This window comes from Homalodisca vitripennis, chromosome 4 (genome assembly GCF_021130785.1).
Source record: "Homalodisca vitripennis isolate AUS2020 chromosome 4, UT_GWSS_2.1, whole genome shotgun sequence".
NCBI lineage: Eukaryota > Metazoa > Arthropoda > Insecta > Hemiptera > Cicadellidae > Homalodisca > Homalodisca vitripennis.
The window spans coordinates 176,101,370-176,120,666 of record NC_060210.1 but is presented as its reverse complement, the minus strand read 5'-3'; the positions used below and the strand labels follow the sequence as shown (position 1 = coordinate 176,120,666).

At 38.3% G+C, this 19,297-nt stretch overlaps 1 protein-coding gene across 1 annotated transcript in view; it reads right to left on the bottom strand.

The window, feature by feature from the left end:
* LOC124361311 (neuralized-like protein 4) overlaps positions 1 to 19,297 on the bottom strand; it is a 151,121-nt gene that overhangs the window by 94,159 nt on the left and 37,665 nt on the right. Inside the window, exon 10 of the mRNA XM_046815357.1 lies at positions 623 to 802. Coding sequence (XP_046671313.1) covers positions 623 to 802 — 180 coding nt within the window. The remainder of the gene's footprint in view (positions 1 to 622; positions 803 to 19,297) is intronic.

The following is a 19,297-nucleotide window of genomic DNA, read 5'->3' as shown; positions in this document are numbered from 1 at the left end:
ACAGCTCCCATAGACATCAATGATGATCCGACAAGAAGGGGTTAGTTAGTGGCTCCCACTCCCTGATCTACTCTGTCCCCGTACAGATGCTATTGACTAGCCTGGTCCATCAGCAATACTAACAAATAATACGTTTCCAAGTTTCACATTACCTGCTCACAGCTCCCTTAGACATCAATGATGATCCGACAAGGAGGTAGTTAGTGGCTCCCACTCCCTGATCTACCCTGTCCCCGTACAGATGCTATTGACTAGCCTGTTCCATCAGCAATATTAACAAATAATACGTTTCCAAGTTTCACATTACCTGCTCACAGCTCCCTTAGACATCAATGATGATCCGACAAGAAGGGGTTAGTTAGTGGCTCCCACTCCCTGATCTACTCTGTCCCGTACAGATGCTATTGACTAGCCTGGTCCATCAGCAATACTAACAAATAATACATTTCCAAGTTTCACATTACCTGCTCACAGCTCCCTTAGACATCAATGATGATCCGACAAGAAGGGGTTAGTTAGTGGCTCCCACTCCCTGATCTACTCTGTCCCCGTACAGATGCTATTGACTAGCCTGGTCCATCAGCAATACTAACAAATAATACGTTTCCAAGTTTCACATTACCTGCTCACACCTGCCATAGACATCAATGATGACCCGACACGAAGGTGGTATGTTAGTGGCTGCCACTCCCTGATCCACACCATCCACGTACAAGTGCAACTGACTAGACTGGTCTACCAGCACCCCTACCAGACGTCCGACACCCAAATTGTCCAAATTTGGGCCGTATTTGTTCTTTAACTGCAAATCATACAACTGTAATTTAGCATTTCATTTCATACAGTTTTCTGTAGTAGGGTTTATATGTAATCTTATATATGTGGATTTATATATGAACAAAACTAGATAGTGATAGTGTAGTGAGTCTCATTAATACAGAAAGCCCAAACATTTAAACAACCTTAATTCTTAATATACCAAATACATACTTGTTGTATTGTTTTAAGCCTCAAATATCATGGAAAACCAGGTTCATTGATAGCGATTACAATCGTGAAATTTTTAATTTAGAAGTTGGGTTCTGACTTGGTATAGACTGACCTGCACCGGATCATTGCCTTGGAATCACTTGGTACAGGCCTAGTCAATCCATTTTACAAGTTCCGATCTATTGCATCTTTTACAGTGCTTTGTGCTTTTGATGATAAGCCATGAATCAAGAAAAGTTAACATTTGAATGTTGTCTAAGAATTTTATTTTTAAACTTCCATGCTAATTTTTCCAAATTTTATTATTTATTTGTTAATTAATCCTTTAGACGCAAACGTCACAAACGCTGATTGATCAGACTACCTAGGTTCAGGATAAAACCGCCAACGTCCGATTGATCGGCCATTTAGGAAAAAATTATTTTAAAATTTTTCAGTTTGTTTCAACTGGTTTTGTTTTCCTTTGAAGCACATAAGGACTACCCTAAAATAACTGAAAAAACTGTGTGTGAAATAAATGTGTCAGGGTGATTAATGACGCCTTCTTTTAGTCTACCATTTTTAATTTATCACTAATGCCCTTGAAACAGTTATTTCACACCTAATTTTTCAGTTATTTTACTCTTCTTTTTATACTTTATGATTATTGTAAGAATTGCTTGTCAATCTAATTTTGTTTTTGTTCTGTAATGGATATAAGATTTAACTTTATCAACTAAAAATATTTCTTATTGATAAAAAATATTTTTTGTACAGATATTTCGGTCTATAGTGATTATTTTATGTAATTTTATGGTAATTACCACATAGTTCCCAAATATGTTATATACATAATGCACTTGTATAATATACTAATATACACTAATTGATAGTCAATTTAAAAAGCTACAAAACAAAAAACAAATCATTAAATTTACATAGAATTTCGGGCAGTCCAACCGCAGGGAATGCATTTCCTTAGCCTTCCACAGTTGCTGGAGCCGTGGCCAATACCTTGGTGCTTGTAGCATTACAGTGGGCTGACGGGCTTCTTGTAGAGCGTGATAGAGACCTTGACATGGAGCAGGCCTCTGACATTGTAATTGTAACTTGCCCACTTTGTGTCTGGATTTTCATGCTCACAGTCCCTGGTCAGCGTGGCCTGATTGGTCCTCTGGCGGTTCTCAGTCTTGCAACTCCATTAACGGCAAAACCCTCATATGTAAGGACATCTGAGAGCTCCAACTAATTACAACTTTGAGCAGCTTCTCTCGCTCCAAGTTGTTAAGTGTGGAAGGGCAGCTTTTACACACACATATAGCATTGTATCACCCTGAAGTTGACCACAGTAGTTACTTTTAACCAATAGCATCCACCGCTGAAAACTTTGACTAATCCGACAAATGACAATTCCTCCATCCTCTTGGGTAGGCCAGTCTGGGACGTTGTCCAAGAACAGTGCTGAAACCCAGGGGGTGAAATCCGGTTGAGGGGCCACAAGAGTAGATGTAGTTTGGTGGCCTTCAAAAAGCCTTGTGCAAGGGCAGCAACCTTCTTCGCCACTGATCTGACAGTTGGAGAACTGGGCCTCTCCCCTGTCTTCTCACCACTTCCAAAAGACTCACTGTTTAATTTTCTTGAAGATGTCAGACATCTTGAAATTCCTGCTGGTGAGGTGTTCACTGCTTAAGAGCTGGAGGTCAAATGTGTGTGTACAAGGGCTGTTCAAAAAGTATCGGACCTTCTGTCCTCTCGCTTAAATGAATGAAGCACTGGCGGCCAAGCTTAGTGGGGATGTGGAGGGGACTGTCATATGCACGCATGCACTGTTTCTTATCATGACAAAGCTTCAGTCGCCGGCAGTCAGCCTAGTGTAAACTTCTATGTTGTGATTGGCGGTTTTTATCAAGTTATAAAATGACAGAAAAACTTGAGCAGTGTTACTGCATTAACTTTTGCCAAAAGCTTGGCAAATTGCAAGTGGAAACAATTCGCAACATTCAACAGGCTTTTGGGGAGTCTGCCATGAGCAGTACTTGAATAAAAGAGTAGTACATTCGATTAAAAATTGGTCAAACGTTATTGGAAAGTGAATCGCATTCAGGCAGGTCATCTAAAAGCCAGAATGGTAATGTTATTGAACAAGTGCAAAATTTAGTCACCGAGGAGTATTGTCTTACAGTCTGAGAACTAACAGAAGAAATTAGAGTCAGCATTGGGTCAGTACATTCGATTTGAACCGAGGATTTGAAAACGAGAAGAGTGTCCGCAAATTTTCTTCCAAAGTTGCTGACAATGGAGCAAAAACAACCTTACCTTGAAATTGCAAAAGACATGATGGACAGTGCAAACAGTAACCCTACCCTCCTGAACACAGTGATCACTGGTGATGAATCCTGTATTTATGGATACAACCAGGAAACCAAGATGAAATCATCGCAGTGGAAACATAACATCTCCAAGACCAAAAAAGCATGGCAAGTTCACAGCAAAGTCAAGGTCATGTTGACAGCCTTCTTAGACTCCATTAGAGTGGTGCATCATGAGTACACACCACATGGCAAACCCACCATATAAGAATACTATATTTGGGTTCTTCATCACCTATGTGATGCTAGAAAATTTAACTCTTTTCTAGTAAACTTACATGATATAAATGCCCCAATTCTCAAAAAACATATCTCTAAGGACCCCCTCCCCCGCCCCCTGAATAAATGATTTCATAGGAAACTTACAGAAATAAAGAGATTCAGCTTTCCGAAAGGCCAAGAGGTCAAAGTCTACACAAGATTGGGATACTTACAACAGATTAAAAATGCTAAAGTTAGGTTTTATCATAGTACTTTGTGTAAGAAGCAGTCCATTAGGTTACTGTGGAACTGAGCTAAAAATCTAGGTTTTGGAAAATCAGATGTCATCACCCCTGTTCCTTTTGATCTTAGTATAATTAATGATTAATATTTAAAAAATCAATCTGCAGATCATGATTATGCAGCTGAACTCAGGTCTGCTCCTAGGGAAGCATCGGGTGGTAGATTCTCATTTGTACCTGTGAGTAAGGCTGATATACTGGATGCTTTATCGAGGATGACCAGCAACGCGGTCAGGGCTGATAATATACCACCATTTTAATACCAAGATAATTGAAAAATTAATGAAGAAGCAATTGACCAGTTTTCTTGAAAAAATTACATTTTTCAGTGATAATCAATTTGGGTTTCGACAAGGCATGGATACTGAAAGTGCGCTTTTAAAATTTATGGGAAAAGTCTCAGAAGGTATTAATGATGGAAAAAAGTCTGTGGTCTTTTCCTAGATATCACAAAGGCTTTTGACATGGTGGATCATCAAATTTTGCTTACTAAACTATACAATTGTGGTTTAAGGGGAGTGATTTATAAATGGTTTGAGAGTTATATATCAAATAGAAAACAGTGTGTCAGAATAAATGGGGTATTTAGTGAAATGGGCAAAATTAAATACGGTGTTCCACAAGGATCGGTGTTAGGGGCAGTTCTCTTCTTGATATATATAAATGACCTTTGTAATGCAGAATTTCATGGACAAGTCACATCATTTGCAGATGATACTGCTTTATGTTACATTGATGATAAGTGGAGTGATATTCAGGAAAATATTAATTTAGATATGCAAGCTATTCAATGGTGGTTTACAAAAAACAATTTGGTTTTAAGTCCTACGAAAACAAATTACATAAATTTTAATTTACGGGGGAAAGTAGATTTTCCAATTAAAATTATTTCAAAATGCATTACTTGTATTTGCAGCTGTAGAACGTGCAGCACTAACTGTGTAGAGGTAAAACCTGCAGAGAGTGTCAAGTATTTAGGTCTAACTTTGGATTCAGAACTAACATGGAAAACCCATATTTTTAATCTAAAACAAAAACTTAATAATGTCCTGCGGCTTTTCTTTTTCCTAAGAAATATATGTAATGATGATCTGTTGAGAATGTTGTATTTTTCATTGGTACACAGCCGATTAGAGTACGGAATCTCTTGCTGGGGGGGAACTTATGTAACAAGTACTAAAACATTATTTATTTCTCAAAAACATTCATCAGATTAATTTTGAAAAAAAAAAAAAAAAACAGATCCGACCTTTTCGTTATTTTGTCAATTAAAAATGTTACCCTTGAGACATATGTATGTTTATAAAGTACTAAGGTTGTTTTTTAATCGTAGTAGAAACAATACGTACTTGAATGTGTATAAGACGAAATTACGTAATGCAAGAGATGTGTATGTGCCTAGACCAGCTAATACCTATTTTACTAAAACTTATAGCTTCCTAGCTCCAAGAATTTTTAACCAATTACCCATTTTAATTCGTAATGCCAACTCTTTAACCTTCTTCAATTCTAGATTGAGGTCTTGGCTTTTAAGCATAGAAAATATTGATGAATTATTACTTGTAAATAGCTAGAAAGGTAACATATCTTTTTATTTTTCTATTTTGCTAGTAAATAGTAAATTAGTTCGGTTATGATGTGTGTGTATTTTACCATGTGTTTTTTCCATGTATTTAAGTTGCAATAGGATTAATTAATAGATTAGGTATATGTACAGCAATGCCATATTATAATAAGTTGCCAATTTTTGATTTTTTTCAGGTTTTTGTGTATATCATAACGAAATTGTATGTGGAAATTCAAGGACTTCTTGTATTCCTCTTGTGTGTTTATGTTTAAGTTTCAAGGAAATCTTTTAAGTAATCATTTTTAAATTCTGTTGAGATTCTTTTCTTTTTCTGCAACATTTTATGCTTTTTGTTGGCTTATTGCATAATTAAATTGTAATATATGAAACTTATAGGCTCCTAATTTTCCACTAGTAACAACTTTGTGAAATTTATATATTAGTTAATGTATTATACATATAGTAGTTAAAGTTTGGATCTATATATTTTATGTTAAATAGAAGATTTAGCCATCACTCTAGGAAAAATTGTGTGTTAATTTCCTCCACACAGGCTTTGCCTTGGAGGTTAGTTATTTTCTCTATTAGAACGTATATTTTATATTTGTATTTCTATTGTACATTAGTAGATATTATGGTAATATTGGATGTAAACATGGTTTCTGTACAATTCTGTAATGTATTTTGAGAAAATAAATCATTATATGTCATTATACTTTATGACTTTTATAAGGCTTTTTTTAGTATACCACTCCCTTCTCATCTAATAAAGAAGTATGGTTTTTCCTATGGTTGTGTTAACTGGGTCGAGTCTTACATCACTGGATCTCAGCAATGTGTGAAGGAGGGGGATACAATGTCTGACTAGAAAACTGTTTCAGACTGACTAAGAGGAGTTTCACAGGACTCTGTCCTTCAACCCCTTCTATTTTCACTTTAATAAATTATATTACTTCAATCATGAGGCATTCAAATACTCATTTTTACACCAATGATTTATAAACATACGTTCAATGTTCACTTAACGAACTAGACACTACTGTGTCACTACTCAACTAGGATATTGAAGTGATTAATTTTTGGGTTAAACAACATCCCATTTGATCCCAAGGATCCCCTCATGACCAGGAACCCAACAAACAGTCACATTGTTGAATCTGGCAAGGGAAGAAACAACTTTATAGCAACCCCAGACAAGTTTGGAATTGAACACGCAAGAGTCCAACACCATCAGTGCTGCCTGACTATCTGTGAAAATGCTGATTGTCTTACTCCTATTCCACAGACGAAAATTCTCACTAGCATACTCCATAATGGCTGCTACTTCTGCCTGAAAGAGATCATGTGCAGAGCTTCCCCCTGAATCAGGATGCTAATTCAACAATTCCACTGCTACAGCCCGAGGCCGACCAAAGTCCCACCTGCTGAAGACAGGAAGACAGGAGGCACTCCTCCTGACCATAGCCCGAATGACATGCTGGGGGATGAGGTTGAGGCAACAGTCTAGAGCTGTGCCCAAGGCACTTTGAGAAGCCCCAGTGACAGCAAAGCAAGCCATTCTTTGGATGCCAGCCAGACCAGCTACCGCCATCTTGGCCTCCATTTTTGGCCACCAAAATCAGCTCCAAACATTACGGCAGGTCTGACCATGGAGACGTATAGCCCAAGACCCACCTATCACACGTCTGCAGTGCAAAAAGACCATTTTCCTCTAGCGATAACCCTTTCCAGATGGGATCCCCAGTGTAAGATCCTATCAAGGATCACGCCAAGGTACTTAACCTCAGACTTCAACTCAATGGAAGAGCCTCTCAATAGGAATGGACAATACCCTCCAACTGGTGCATCCTAGTAAAAGTGCGTCACACACAGGACTGTGGTTGTGACGGGCAGTGGTGCTTGCGGTGTGTGAGGTCAGACAGTGTGTTAGATCGGTTGAATGTGTTTTTGTTCTTTTTATTTTCTCTTTTGCACTGTTAGCTTTTTTTATCCTTCATTAAGAATTATTACATTTGTGAGTCATTTTATGTAAATTAAGCAATGTTGCTCACATTTTACTGTAATGGATAATTATGTTAAGACTGTACAGTAGTAGTATACTTTGGCCGTTCCTGGGACAACGCACCCGAGACCGGTTCTGGGACAAACCGTGTGAGACCGAATCTGGGACAGAAAATTGTTAGAGAGCGACTAAGAGTGTGAGTACGGGTAGTCAGAACCGCGCCGCGCGAATCACCACGCATGTCATCGCTGTCCCGCCACCGCGCAGACACCACGCGTTGTTACTGTAAGTATGCAAGCAATCGGCACGCGCCTCGTCAGCACCGCGCCGCGCGACTGCTGAACCGTCACCGCCAAGCAATTGGCACGCGCCTCGTCATCACCGCGCCGCGCGACTGCTGAACCGTCACCACCACCGCGCCGTGTGAGACACCGCGTGTTGTTTCTATAAGTATACAAACAATCTGTACGCGCCTCGTCACTGTCCAGTCACCGCCGCGCCGCGCGACTGCTGAACCGTCACCACCACCGCGCCGTGTGAGACACCGCGTGTTGTTTCTATAAGTATACAAACAATCTGTACGCGCCTCGTCACTGTCCAGTCACCGCCGCGCCGCGCGAAACACCGCACCTTATAAATTACTAGTTTGGTATAATGTAAGTGTATTGTGGATAGTATTAATGAATCAGAAAAGTCGGAAAGAAATCCTGCTTCGAGCTTTAGAGGTTCATAAACCTGTGGTTAAGCGATTCCCTAAGAGAAAAATTGTAACTTTGGGTATTGATGATTTGTGGGCTGCAGACCTTGTTGTAATGATTAGGTTTTCAAAGGAAAATGATGGATTCAGATACATACTTAATGTAATTGATACGTTTTCAAAATATGCGTGGTCAGAACCATTAAAAACTAAAAGCTCACAAGAGGTTACTAAATTGTTTGGTAAAATATTAAGAAGAGCGAAATTGGTTGGTCACAAACCCCCGAACCTTCTTCACACGGATAAAGGACGAGAATTTGTTAATAAGGAATTTAGAGAGTTTTTACACAAAAATCAAATAAAGTTATACCATACTGAAAATGAGGAAAAAAGTGCCATTATAGAGCGTTTCCATAGAACTCTCAATGAAAAAATGAAAGTGCACTTTGAAATTCAAAACTCTTTTAGATGGGTGTCACATTTACAGAAGCTTCTACGTCAATATAACAGTAAATTTCATAGCACTATAAAGATGAGCCCATCAGAAGTGAATTCAAGCAATGAACAAACTTTAAGAAACATGTACGCAAACACTGGACGATGTCTAGTATTCAGACCCAGACTTTCGGTTGGAGACCGTGTAAGAATTACTATAAAGAAAGATGTATTTGGAAATAAATACCGCAGAAATTGGACAAGAGAAATTTTTCGGATTGTGGCTGTCAACAAAACTTGCCCTGTTACCTACAAAATCGCAGACCAGTCTGGTGAGGAAATAATAGGATCGTTTTATGAAAAAGAGTTACAAAAAACTATGTTCTAGTTCAGAGTCAAATGTATTAATAATGCTCTCATCCTTCCTTCCACTCATCCCACACACCCACCCTCTTCCTACTCCTCTTCCTATTCTCATCCATCCATACCTCATCCTTTTCCATCGTCAATCGCCCATACAATAAGAGAGTAGCCAGCTCTATAATAATGGTGTTTTCTCCTGCTAGCAAGCAAACAGCATTTCTCAATGCTACGGATGGTCTTCGAAGATCATCAGTCAAGAAATGTTCGAATTGTGGAGAAGAGGTTACGGCATCTAACCTATCCCGCCACCAAAAAACAAAGAAGTGCATCCATACCTCATCCTTTTCCATCGTCAATCACCCATACAGTAAGAGAGTAGCCAGCTCTATAATAATGGCGTTTTCTCCTGCTAGCAAGCAAACAGCATTTCTCAATGCTACGGACGGTCTTCGAAGATCATCAGTCAAGAAATGTCCAAATTGTGGAGCTGAGGTTACTGCATCTAACCTATCCCGCCACCAAAAAACAAAGAAGTGTATGTCAGCGTCAAATCCACCAGCTTATGCTTCTTCCAACGGATTCAATGAAAAACCTCCTTCGATGAAACAAGTATGTTCAAGGTGTGGTGTTGAAGTCAGGAACTCCTCCATGTCCCGCCATAAAAAAACAAAGAAATGCATGTCCACGTTAGACAGACAAACTCCGGATTTTGATATGTCTATGTTGGAAAACTACGCTGATGCTGTGAGTGACAATCAATTCCAGAACGTGATTGCTGATTTTGATATGTCTATGTTGCCAGAGTCCTATTCAAATCTCAGACCTGAAGAACAAGACGCGATTGCTGATTTTGATTTGTCTATGTTAGACACTCCAGATTTCTATTCCAAAATTAGAGCTATAATTGGTCCATCTACAGCTGACGCTCCAAAGTTTGAACCACCAGTAAAAAGGATACACCCCGATTCATCGAAAATTATATCAATACTTGGTCCACCACCATTTGAAGTTCCGGATAAGTCAGACTATTCACTGCATATACCATATAGTCCTGTATACCATTCACCACTACATATCCCAGAGAGTCCAACATACAACGTGCTTAGTCCGACCGATGTACGTGCTCAAATAAAACCCCAGAAGAAACCGTGTCCAAAATGCAGTAAGGAAATAACGGTTTCCAACATGGCTCGGCACCAAAAATCTCAGAAATGTGCCAAAAACCAGCATGGTATGACATATAACGAACGTCTGAAAAAGATGGAAATCAAACCAGCTCCTAAAAGTAAAATGTGTTGGATTTGTGAAACACCAATAGAGTCATCCAACTGGAACCGTCACAAACAATCGAAACGTCATATCCGTTTGTCAGCACTTCATGAAGGTCCTCGATACAGGAGTGAAATATTACCCATTACGAGACTGACACCAAGACTGCCGGCACCTACTCCAGACATCAACATGCTGGTAAAGAAATACCCAAAACGACCAAGGGAAGTCAAACAAGTACCGAAGGTCAATACAAACGATATAGCTCTTGAAGCGATGATCCGAAAACCGACTAGACCGCAAAAGATTACTACAGGTGTGAAAAAGATTATTAGTGAGACACCGACTAGTACAATTAATAGTGAGAATTCGATTAGTCCTACCATGGAAGAGAGACAGCTTCTGTCTGAAACAGAATCACCTTCAACACCTCATCTGGTTCCGGTACGTACTCCAGAGGAGTCACAGACAATACTTGATGAAATATCAGAAGTCCAGTCGGCATTCACGGGAAGATTGAAAACGTATGTGATTATGAACAAACGTGGGATCAAAGATCCAAAAATGTTTCTTGAGATATGCAAACCACTCGTTGTTGACAAACTTCAGGAAGCTGTAAAAGAAAAGAATCTTAAGGTAAACATGGTTTATCATGCTGAATTCAAGAAAATAATAAACGATGTGGAGGTGACTCAAGTCATGAACTTTAAAACGAAAAATGAAATTCTTTACTCGACAACGTCTCTGTCTGACTATTATAACTCAGCAAAACTTAAGATGTTGGTTGAGATGGAGGAGTTTGAGGCAAACGGTTCTCAATGGTCACTAAAAAGTGTGAAAGACTTGGAGATCAGAGTCAACCGATACGTTCCTTTTCACGGATCCAGCTATGTGGTTCTACCAAAACAGATTCAATCCAAAAAGGCTGTTATTAATGTAAAAAACGAAGATCAGAAATGTTTTATGTGGTCTATTCTGGCAGCTTTACATCCAGTTAAGGTTCATCCAGAAAGAATCAGCAATTACGAACCTTTCAAACGAGAGCTGCTTCATGCACTAGCAACTTGCGAATGCCCCATGAAACTTGATGATATAGCAAAGTTTGAAAGACTTAGTGGCATTTCTGTTAATGTCTATGCTTATGATGACAAGTTCGATATATTCCCGCTGAGAATAACTGATAACGAGATGGAAAAACATGTTAATCTACTGTTTATCAGAGAAAAAACAAACACTCACTACTGCTGGATCAAAGATATGTCCCGTTTGGTTAGTTCACAGATCTCACGAAATGGACATAAGATGTGGATATGCAATAGGTGTTTGCAACACTTTACGAGAGAGGATTTACTCATCAAGCATAGAGAAGACTGTAACACACACGATGCTGTGAAATTGGAACTACCAGAGCCAGGAACTGTAATTAGATTTAAAGATTTCAATTGCTCAATGAGAGTGCCCTTTGTGTATTACGCAGACTTTGAATGCTGTCTAGCACCTATTTCAACATGTCAACCGTGTAAAGTGGATTGTAATGGTAATCATCAGTCGTTCACTATCAAATATCAGAAACATAATGCCATTTCCTTCTGTATGTATGGGGTGTCAGAGGACGGCTTTTCCAAACCACCGATTAAATACTTTGGAGACGATGCTGCACATGTATTTGTAAAATCATTGATTGAGGAGTCGATAAGGATTAATGAACTTTACAAGAGTGAAGCAATAGTCCCCATGCAGTTGATGACAAAAGAGCAACAGGAAATGTTTGAATCTACAACTACGTGTCATATCTGTGGAAATTATCTTGGTGATGATCGTGTTAGAGACCATAACCATTTGACGGGTTTGTTTAGAGGAGCAGCTCACAACAAGTGTAACATCAATTTCAAAAAACCTAGGTTCATTCCTGTTTTCATTCATAATTTAGCAGGTTACGACACTCACCTATTCATTAAAGAGTTTGGTAAGTTCGAAAATCGCATATCATTGATACCCAACAACGAGGAGCGGTACATTTCCTTTACGGTCAGTGTGGAAGGTGGAATTGAACTACGATTCATCGATTCATTCAAGTTCATGTCACAAAGTCTCGATAGGTTGGCAAAGAATCTGACTAGATCTCAATTCAAACACATCTCAACATATTACAATGGTAAGGACCTCAATTTATTGCTACGAAAAGGAGTGTACCCTTACGACTACATGGACAGTATAGAAAAATATAGTGAAACATCACTACCTAGTCAAGAAGAATTTTACAATAGACTGAATAAACAACACATAACAAATGAAGATTACAAACATGCGTGCGATGTATGGACCGCCTTTAACATTCAGAACATGAAAGAATATACAATGCTATATAACGAAACCGATGTCTTGCTGCTTGCAGATGTTATGGAAAACTTCAGGGATGTATGTCTCAATACATACAAATTAGATCCTGCATGGTATTTCACAGCACCTGGGTTGGCTTGGAACGCAATGCTAAAAATTACAAAAGTCGAACTGTCTCTATTGACTGACATCGATATGGTACTCATGGTTGAAAAGGGTATTCGTGGTGGTATTTCACAGTGTTCTCATCGATATGCGAAGGCAAACAATCCCTACATGAAAGACTACGACAAATCGAAACCAAATAACTACCTCATGTACTTGGATGCAAACAACCTGTATGGGTGGGCAATGTCTGTAAAACTACCATATGCAAACTTTCAGTGGAGCAGTACAGACATCGATGTAATGAAAGTTAGTGACGATTCACCCACAGGCTACATATTAGAAGTTGATTTGGAATATCCTGAAGAACTACACGACGTACACTCTGATCTACCTCTCGCTCCAGAACGTAGAGTCCCACCAGGATCGAAAATGGCAAAGCTTCTGACAACTCTCTACAGCAAAGAAAAGTATGTCGTACACTACAAAAATTTAAAGCTTTATTTGAGTCTGGGTATGAAACTAAAACATGTTCATAGAGTTCTTAGTTTCAGTCAAAGCAATTGGTTGCAACCGTACATTAATCTGAATACCATGGAGCGTACAAAGGCGAAAAATGATTTTGAGAAAGACTTTTTCAAATTAATGAACAACTCAGTTTTTGGAAAAACTATGGAAAATATGAGAAATCGTGTGGACATTCGTTTGGGTACTAAATCCAAATTAGTGGAAAGATGGGTTAGCAAACCGAACTTTAAGAGTCGAACCATCTTTACAGAAAACCTAGTTGCTGTACATTTTAGTAAGAAAAAACTTTTGTTAAATAAACCTATTTACGTAGGTATGAGTATTCTAGACATATCAAAGACACTGATGTATGATTTCCACTACAATGTAATGAAAGAGAAGTATGGATCTAACATAAAAATGGTGTACACTGATACCGATTCCCTGATATATGACATCAAAACGAAAAACTTCTATGAAGACATGAAACATTTAATTGGATTATTTGATACAAGTGACTACCCCAACCCCAACCAATATGGGCTTCCCCACGTAAACAAAAAAGTTCTGGGTAAAATGAAAGATGAACTTAATGGTCGAATCATGCGAGAGTTTGTAGGACTACGATCCAAGATGTATGCGAGCAATATAGAAGACAACCATTTCATAAAGAGGTCTAAGGGTGTGAAAAAAGCTGTAGTTGAAAATGAAATTACCTTTAGCAACTATAAAGACTGTTTGTTTAGTAACATCGAGCACTACAAAACGATGAATACAATTCGGAGTCAAGCACACAATCTCTACAGCGTAGAACACCATAAAGTGGTACTTTCATCAAAGGACGACAAGCGTTTCGTACTCGAAGACAATATCCGAACCCTAGCATGGGGTCATTATAGAATATGCGAAAACTGTTAAATTGTAAATGTATGTAAGAGAACATACTATGGAAATTCAAGTGTATTGCAAAGATAAATTCGAAGACCAATTTTTACCTAGACCGTTACGGTGTCTTATTGTAGGACCGTCTGGGAGTGGTAAAACGAACTTGTTATTGAATTTCATTTACAACAAAGATGGAGTTCCGTTCAAGAATCTATACGTGTTCAGTCGTTCAATAGAACAACCTGCATATGTAGATCTGCGTGAACAATACAGTAGATTAGAAAAAAACCTTAGAAGACAAATAGCGTTTTTCTATTCGTCCTGTCAAGATCTCATTTCTATCGATGACTGCAAACCAAACTCACTTGTGGTATTTGATGACTGCCTCCTAGAAGAGCAAACTAAAATCAAAGACTATTTCATTAGAGGACGTCATAAAGGGATTTCTTGTGTCTACCTGAGTCAGAGCTATGGTCGAGTTGATATGCAGGTCATACGAAACAATGTTAATCTGTTGTGTCTGTTTACAATGAACAAGTACTATACAAAGAGAGTGTTCCAGGACTTTGTAGGTTCTGACATGACTTTCAACCAATTTGAGGCTCTCTGTTTTGAGTGCTGGAAAACACCTCATGGATTCATATCTATTAATACTACAGCTAAACCACAAAAAAGGAAATACATGTGCAATTTAAAAAGGAAACTAAGTGTTGAATAATACTTCGCTGTACAACGTACCAGTATAAACGTAATTTGACGTTTAAGTATAAACGTAATTTGACGTTTAAGTATAAACGTAATTTGACGTTCAAGTATAAACGTAATTTGACGTTCATAAACGTAATTTGACGTTCAAGTATAAACGTAATTTAACGTTCATAAACGTAATTTAACGTTCATAAACGTAATTTGACGTTCAAGTATAAACGTAATTTGACGTTCATAAACGTAATTTGACGTTCAAGTATAAACGTAATTTAACGTTCATAAACGTAATTTGACGTTCTCTAAACGTAATTTGACGTTCATAAACGTAATTTGACGTTCATAAACGTAATTTGACGTTTAAGTATAAACGTAATTTAACGTTCATAAACGTAATTTGACGTTCATAAACGTAATTTGACGTTCAAGTATAAACGTAATTTAACGTTCATAAACGTAATTTGACGTTCTCTAAACGTAATTTGACGTTCATAAACGTAATTTAACGTTCTCTAAACGTAATTTGACGTTCCAGTGTAAACGTGACTTGAAAGATTTGAAGAATAACGCTGTATCTATTACTATAAGTATACAACATGGCGAATAAACTAGATGCAAAAGAAGCAAGGCGACTTGAAAAAATTCAGACTGTCTTGGCTGCAAAGTTCAAACGTGCTGAACAGGATGAATTAAAAAACTTCTCAAACAAAAATACTATATCATCAAATGCTAATGAGACGTCTGCCAATCGTAACATATCAATAACACATGATCGACCGCTCACTGTTTCTAAAGCTAGAAAGTTGGATGAGTTAAACCGGAAATTACAAAGTGAGTTTGCTCAGACCCATTTTAAAGAGTTAGAAGATGTTCGTGAAAATGAGAAAAAGTACGAACCAATCACCAGAGCCATTAGGGAACAACAACATAGAGAATTGGAAACACAAAAGATACGTAGTCAAAACCGTATGAAACAGTTGGTAAGATTTCAACCTCAAGCATCAGATCGTCGAACGTTTGAGGATGTAGATTACGATGATGAGCCAGAAGTACAACCTCAAGAGCAATCGATGAAACAGTTGATGGATTCTAAAGTAGTAACACTTGGTTCTCTAGGAGCCCGATACCTTCCAAAATCCAACGACAAACAGTTTGGTATTTGGTACGATGAAAATCTAGAGCAGCCGATGATCGGTTCCGAACCGATTACATTTGATTATGATGACATTATATTAGTCAGCTCTCAAAAGAAATACAAAGGGACTGAGGGTCTTTGGAGATTGTTGACGAAAAACAATATAGTAGAGAAGGATCTGTACACCGATGAAGACTGGAACTCTTACAAGGACATGTTGGTGAGGACAAACTCGCTTTTCCAAAGAAACAATCCCAAAAGTAATCGTCCCAAATCAAGTCAAGGACTAAAGTGGAAACATATGATAAAACCTATTTGGGATGAGTTGGTGAATGGAAAAGTGGCAACAATTGGTTCAGGGTTAAAGGTTTACAATGAAAGTCCGGTCGAATATAAGTACATAAAGAACTTCAAAGACCTCATTGACAGGTTACACTACATTCAAGCGCAGGAAGAAGCTGGAAACAACAACTTTCATAATGAAAAACTGTCTGTAGTTGATTTCCTTCACGATGAAATGGAAGACCTAATTGCTACACCTAAAGGGTTGAAGTACCTAGTCAGATGTTTGTCTGTTTTGCCTGAACATGTTATAGAAGGTAAAGGGCTTTTGAACGACATCATTAACAAGTTACCATTCGAGTTACATGCGCCCAAGAACTGGAATCTTGATACGTACAACTACTGTGGGCCCGGCACCCAGCTTGACAAGAGACTTGCTAGGGGAGATAAGGGAATTAATCCCCTCGATGAAGCTTGTAAGAAGCATGATATATGGTATAGGGATCATAAAAACACAGAAGACAGGTGGGAGGCGGACAAAATATTACAAAAGAAAGCTTGGGAGAGGGTTACCTCAGATGATGCTGACTTGAATGAGCGTATGGTCGGTCTAGCAACAACAGGAGGAATGTGGTTGAAACGTAAACTCGGTATGGGGTTAGGAACTTCAGGATGTATCTACCCATCAGATATATAAAGCAATGAAAGCAAATATTTTTTGCCCTATATATAAGAGAGGATATAATAGAACAGTGATCAGTGGTAAAACCAGTGATGGAGAAACTGTATATTGAATTTTCGAGCGGTATAGCAAGAAGTGAGTATAGAACTGCAATGCCAGTTTCAGAGCTCAACTTCAATGCACCCAACAACAATACAACATTCAAACTGGATCATGGAGACGCATTTTATGATTCACGCATAATGTACCACATTCAAGGAAAGTATGTGCAAAAATCTGATGGATCTGATTATCAAACTAACTCTACCGTCAAACTGGTAGACAACTTCGCGGCCTTCTTGTTTTCAAGAATAGAGCTGAGGAAACACAATACATTGATCGACACAGTAGAACTCCCCGGCATCACCAGCACTATAAAGGGGATTGTTAGTTACAGTAACACTGAAAAACAAACACTCTCAAGTAGTGGTTTCTCATCATCGTTTACAGGAGGTGGGAAGTTTGAGGCACTCGGCACACTTGGGCATTTAGGATTAGGGTTCTTTGACCACCTACGTTACCCGATGTACAAGGGAGGTTTTGAAATCACATTTACTAGGAATGAAGATAATGATGCGTTGTTTCACTGGAAAGGGGCAGGGTCCACAGCAACGGATCCTGGTGATGGAAAAATTGTGATAGAGTCGTTTGTGTTACGAGTCCCCATAGTCGATTATACCAGCACTTCCAAAATCCAGTTAATTGATGGTTTGAAACATCTGAGTGACAAGGATGCTTTAGTCTACAACTTCTTTCAATGGCAATGCATCGACAAAAGAGGGGTGTTCGGTTCATCGTTCAGCTTCGATATTACAAGTGTTTACAGAAATGTGTACAATCCTAGATTTGTTATAATCGCACTTCAGACAAACAGAACAAACACCCAGGCAAAAGATCCTAGTAGATTTGACAGCTGCAACATCAAAAATGTGTCTGTGAAAATTAATGGAGAAAGGTACCCTCAGGAATTGCAGAATTTTGATATTACTAATGGTATATACAGGATCATGTACGATCAGTACCTAGGGTTCCGAAAAATAAACTTCGGAGACAATAACGTGTTAGTAAACCTGAAAGAATTTATTGATAACTCACCTTTGGTTGTAATTGACACACATCTACATCAACCAACAACAGACAGATCTCGAAGTGACATTCAGATTGAATTAGATTTTGTAAAAGCTATTGCATCTCCACAGGGGAGCAGCGGCACCACAGCATATGTTGTCGTTGTATCTGAGGCACATTTCTCATATGACATTACTCGAAACATAATCAAATTCCTGTAAAAACAAATAAAAAAAACAACAAAAAAACAAAAAAAGTAAAATAAAAAATGTTTTTTTTTTTTCATTAGTAGGCGGCAATTATTGTTTTCATGTAAGTGTTTTGTATATAAGAAAGCGTATAGAATGGAAAGTCAGCATAATTATACAGTTCGGCTATCCGAAGCTCAAAAACGTAAACTTCGTACAGCGTACAAAAGACGGAAACCTACAGTAATCAGATTATCTAATGAACAGCTGTCTCACGGAAGTGATCGTATACTTCTTTCTGGAGAGCAACACAAAGCCGTTTCTAGAGCCGTTAAGAACAAAAAAGGTTTACAATTGCTTCTAAGTTACAACCAACTCGTATCTAATAAACAAGGAGGGTTTTTGAAGGAAATTATGGAAATGGTGGATTCGTCAGTTCCTGGAGGTAAACGTTTCATCTCTCCATTAATAAGAAGAAAGGTGGCTCCTTTACTGAGAGAAAAATTTATACCTTGGTTAAAGAGTTTAGTCGATGAGGAGTTAGACACCATTATTGAAAAAGATCCTACGGGTAGAGGGTTGAAACGACGTATTGGTCGGAAGCTTGATGCATTGTTGTCTGTGAATAAAAAAAAGAGATCTTCCCGCTGTCTCTTGGTGAAATAGAAAAATTAGCAGGTATATTAAACATTAATGAGTTTAGAGGTGTTTTCATGCGACAGTTACTTCCAGACAAACCTACAAATATCGAACGTGGTATTGTAAATCTTGGTGACCTTTCATCTGGTGGTACTCACTGGACGTGTTATGTGAAACGTGGTGAAAAGAAATTGTATTTTGATTCATATGGCGATGTCAATCCTCCAATAGAAGTAGTCAGGTACTTGGGGCCAAAAGGGTTGGTTTATAACTCAGAGCGTATTCAGGGGTTTGACGATCCTCCTATCTGTGGACATCTGTGCCTGGAGGTTCTACGACGAGATTCAGCTGGTGAGGACTGGGAACATATTCTTCGTAGTATAAGAAACAATAAAAATGCATGGAAACCGTGGTTTTATTTTCAACAGATTTGGAGACGAAATTGAAATTGGATCAATACCAACTCAACCCAATTCAGACCCTTCTCCTGACGAGATAATTGAGCTTGCAAGTGATGTATCAAAAGTCTCACAAGGTTTATCCGAAGT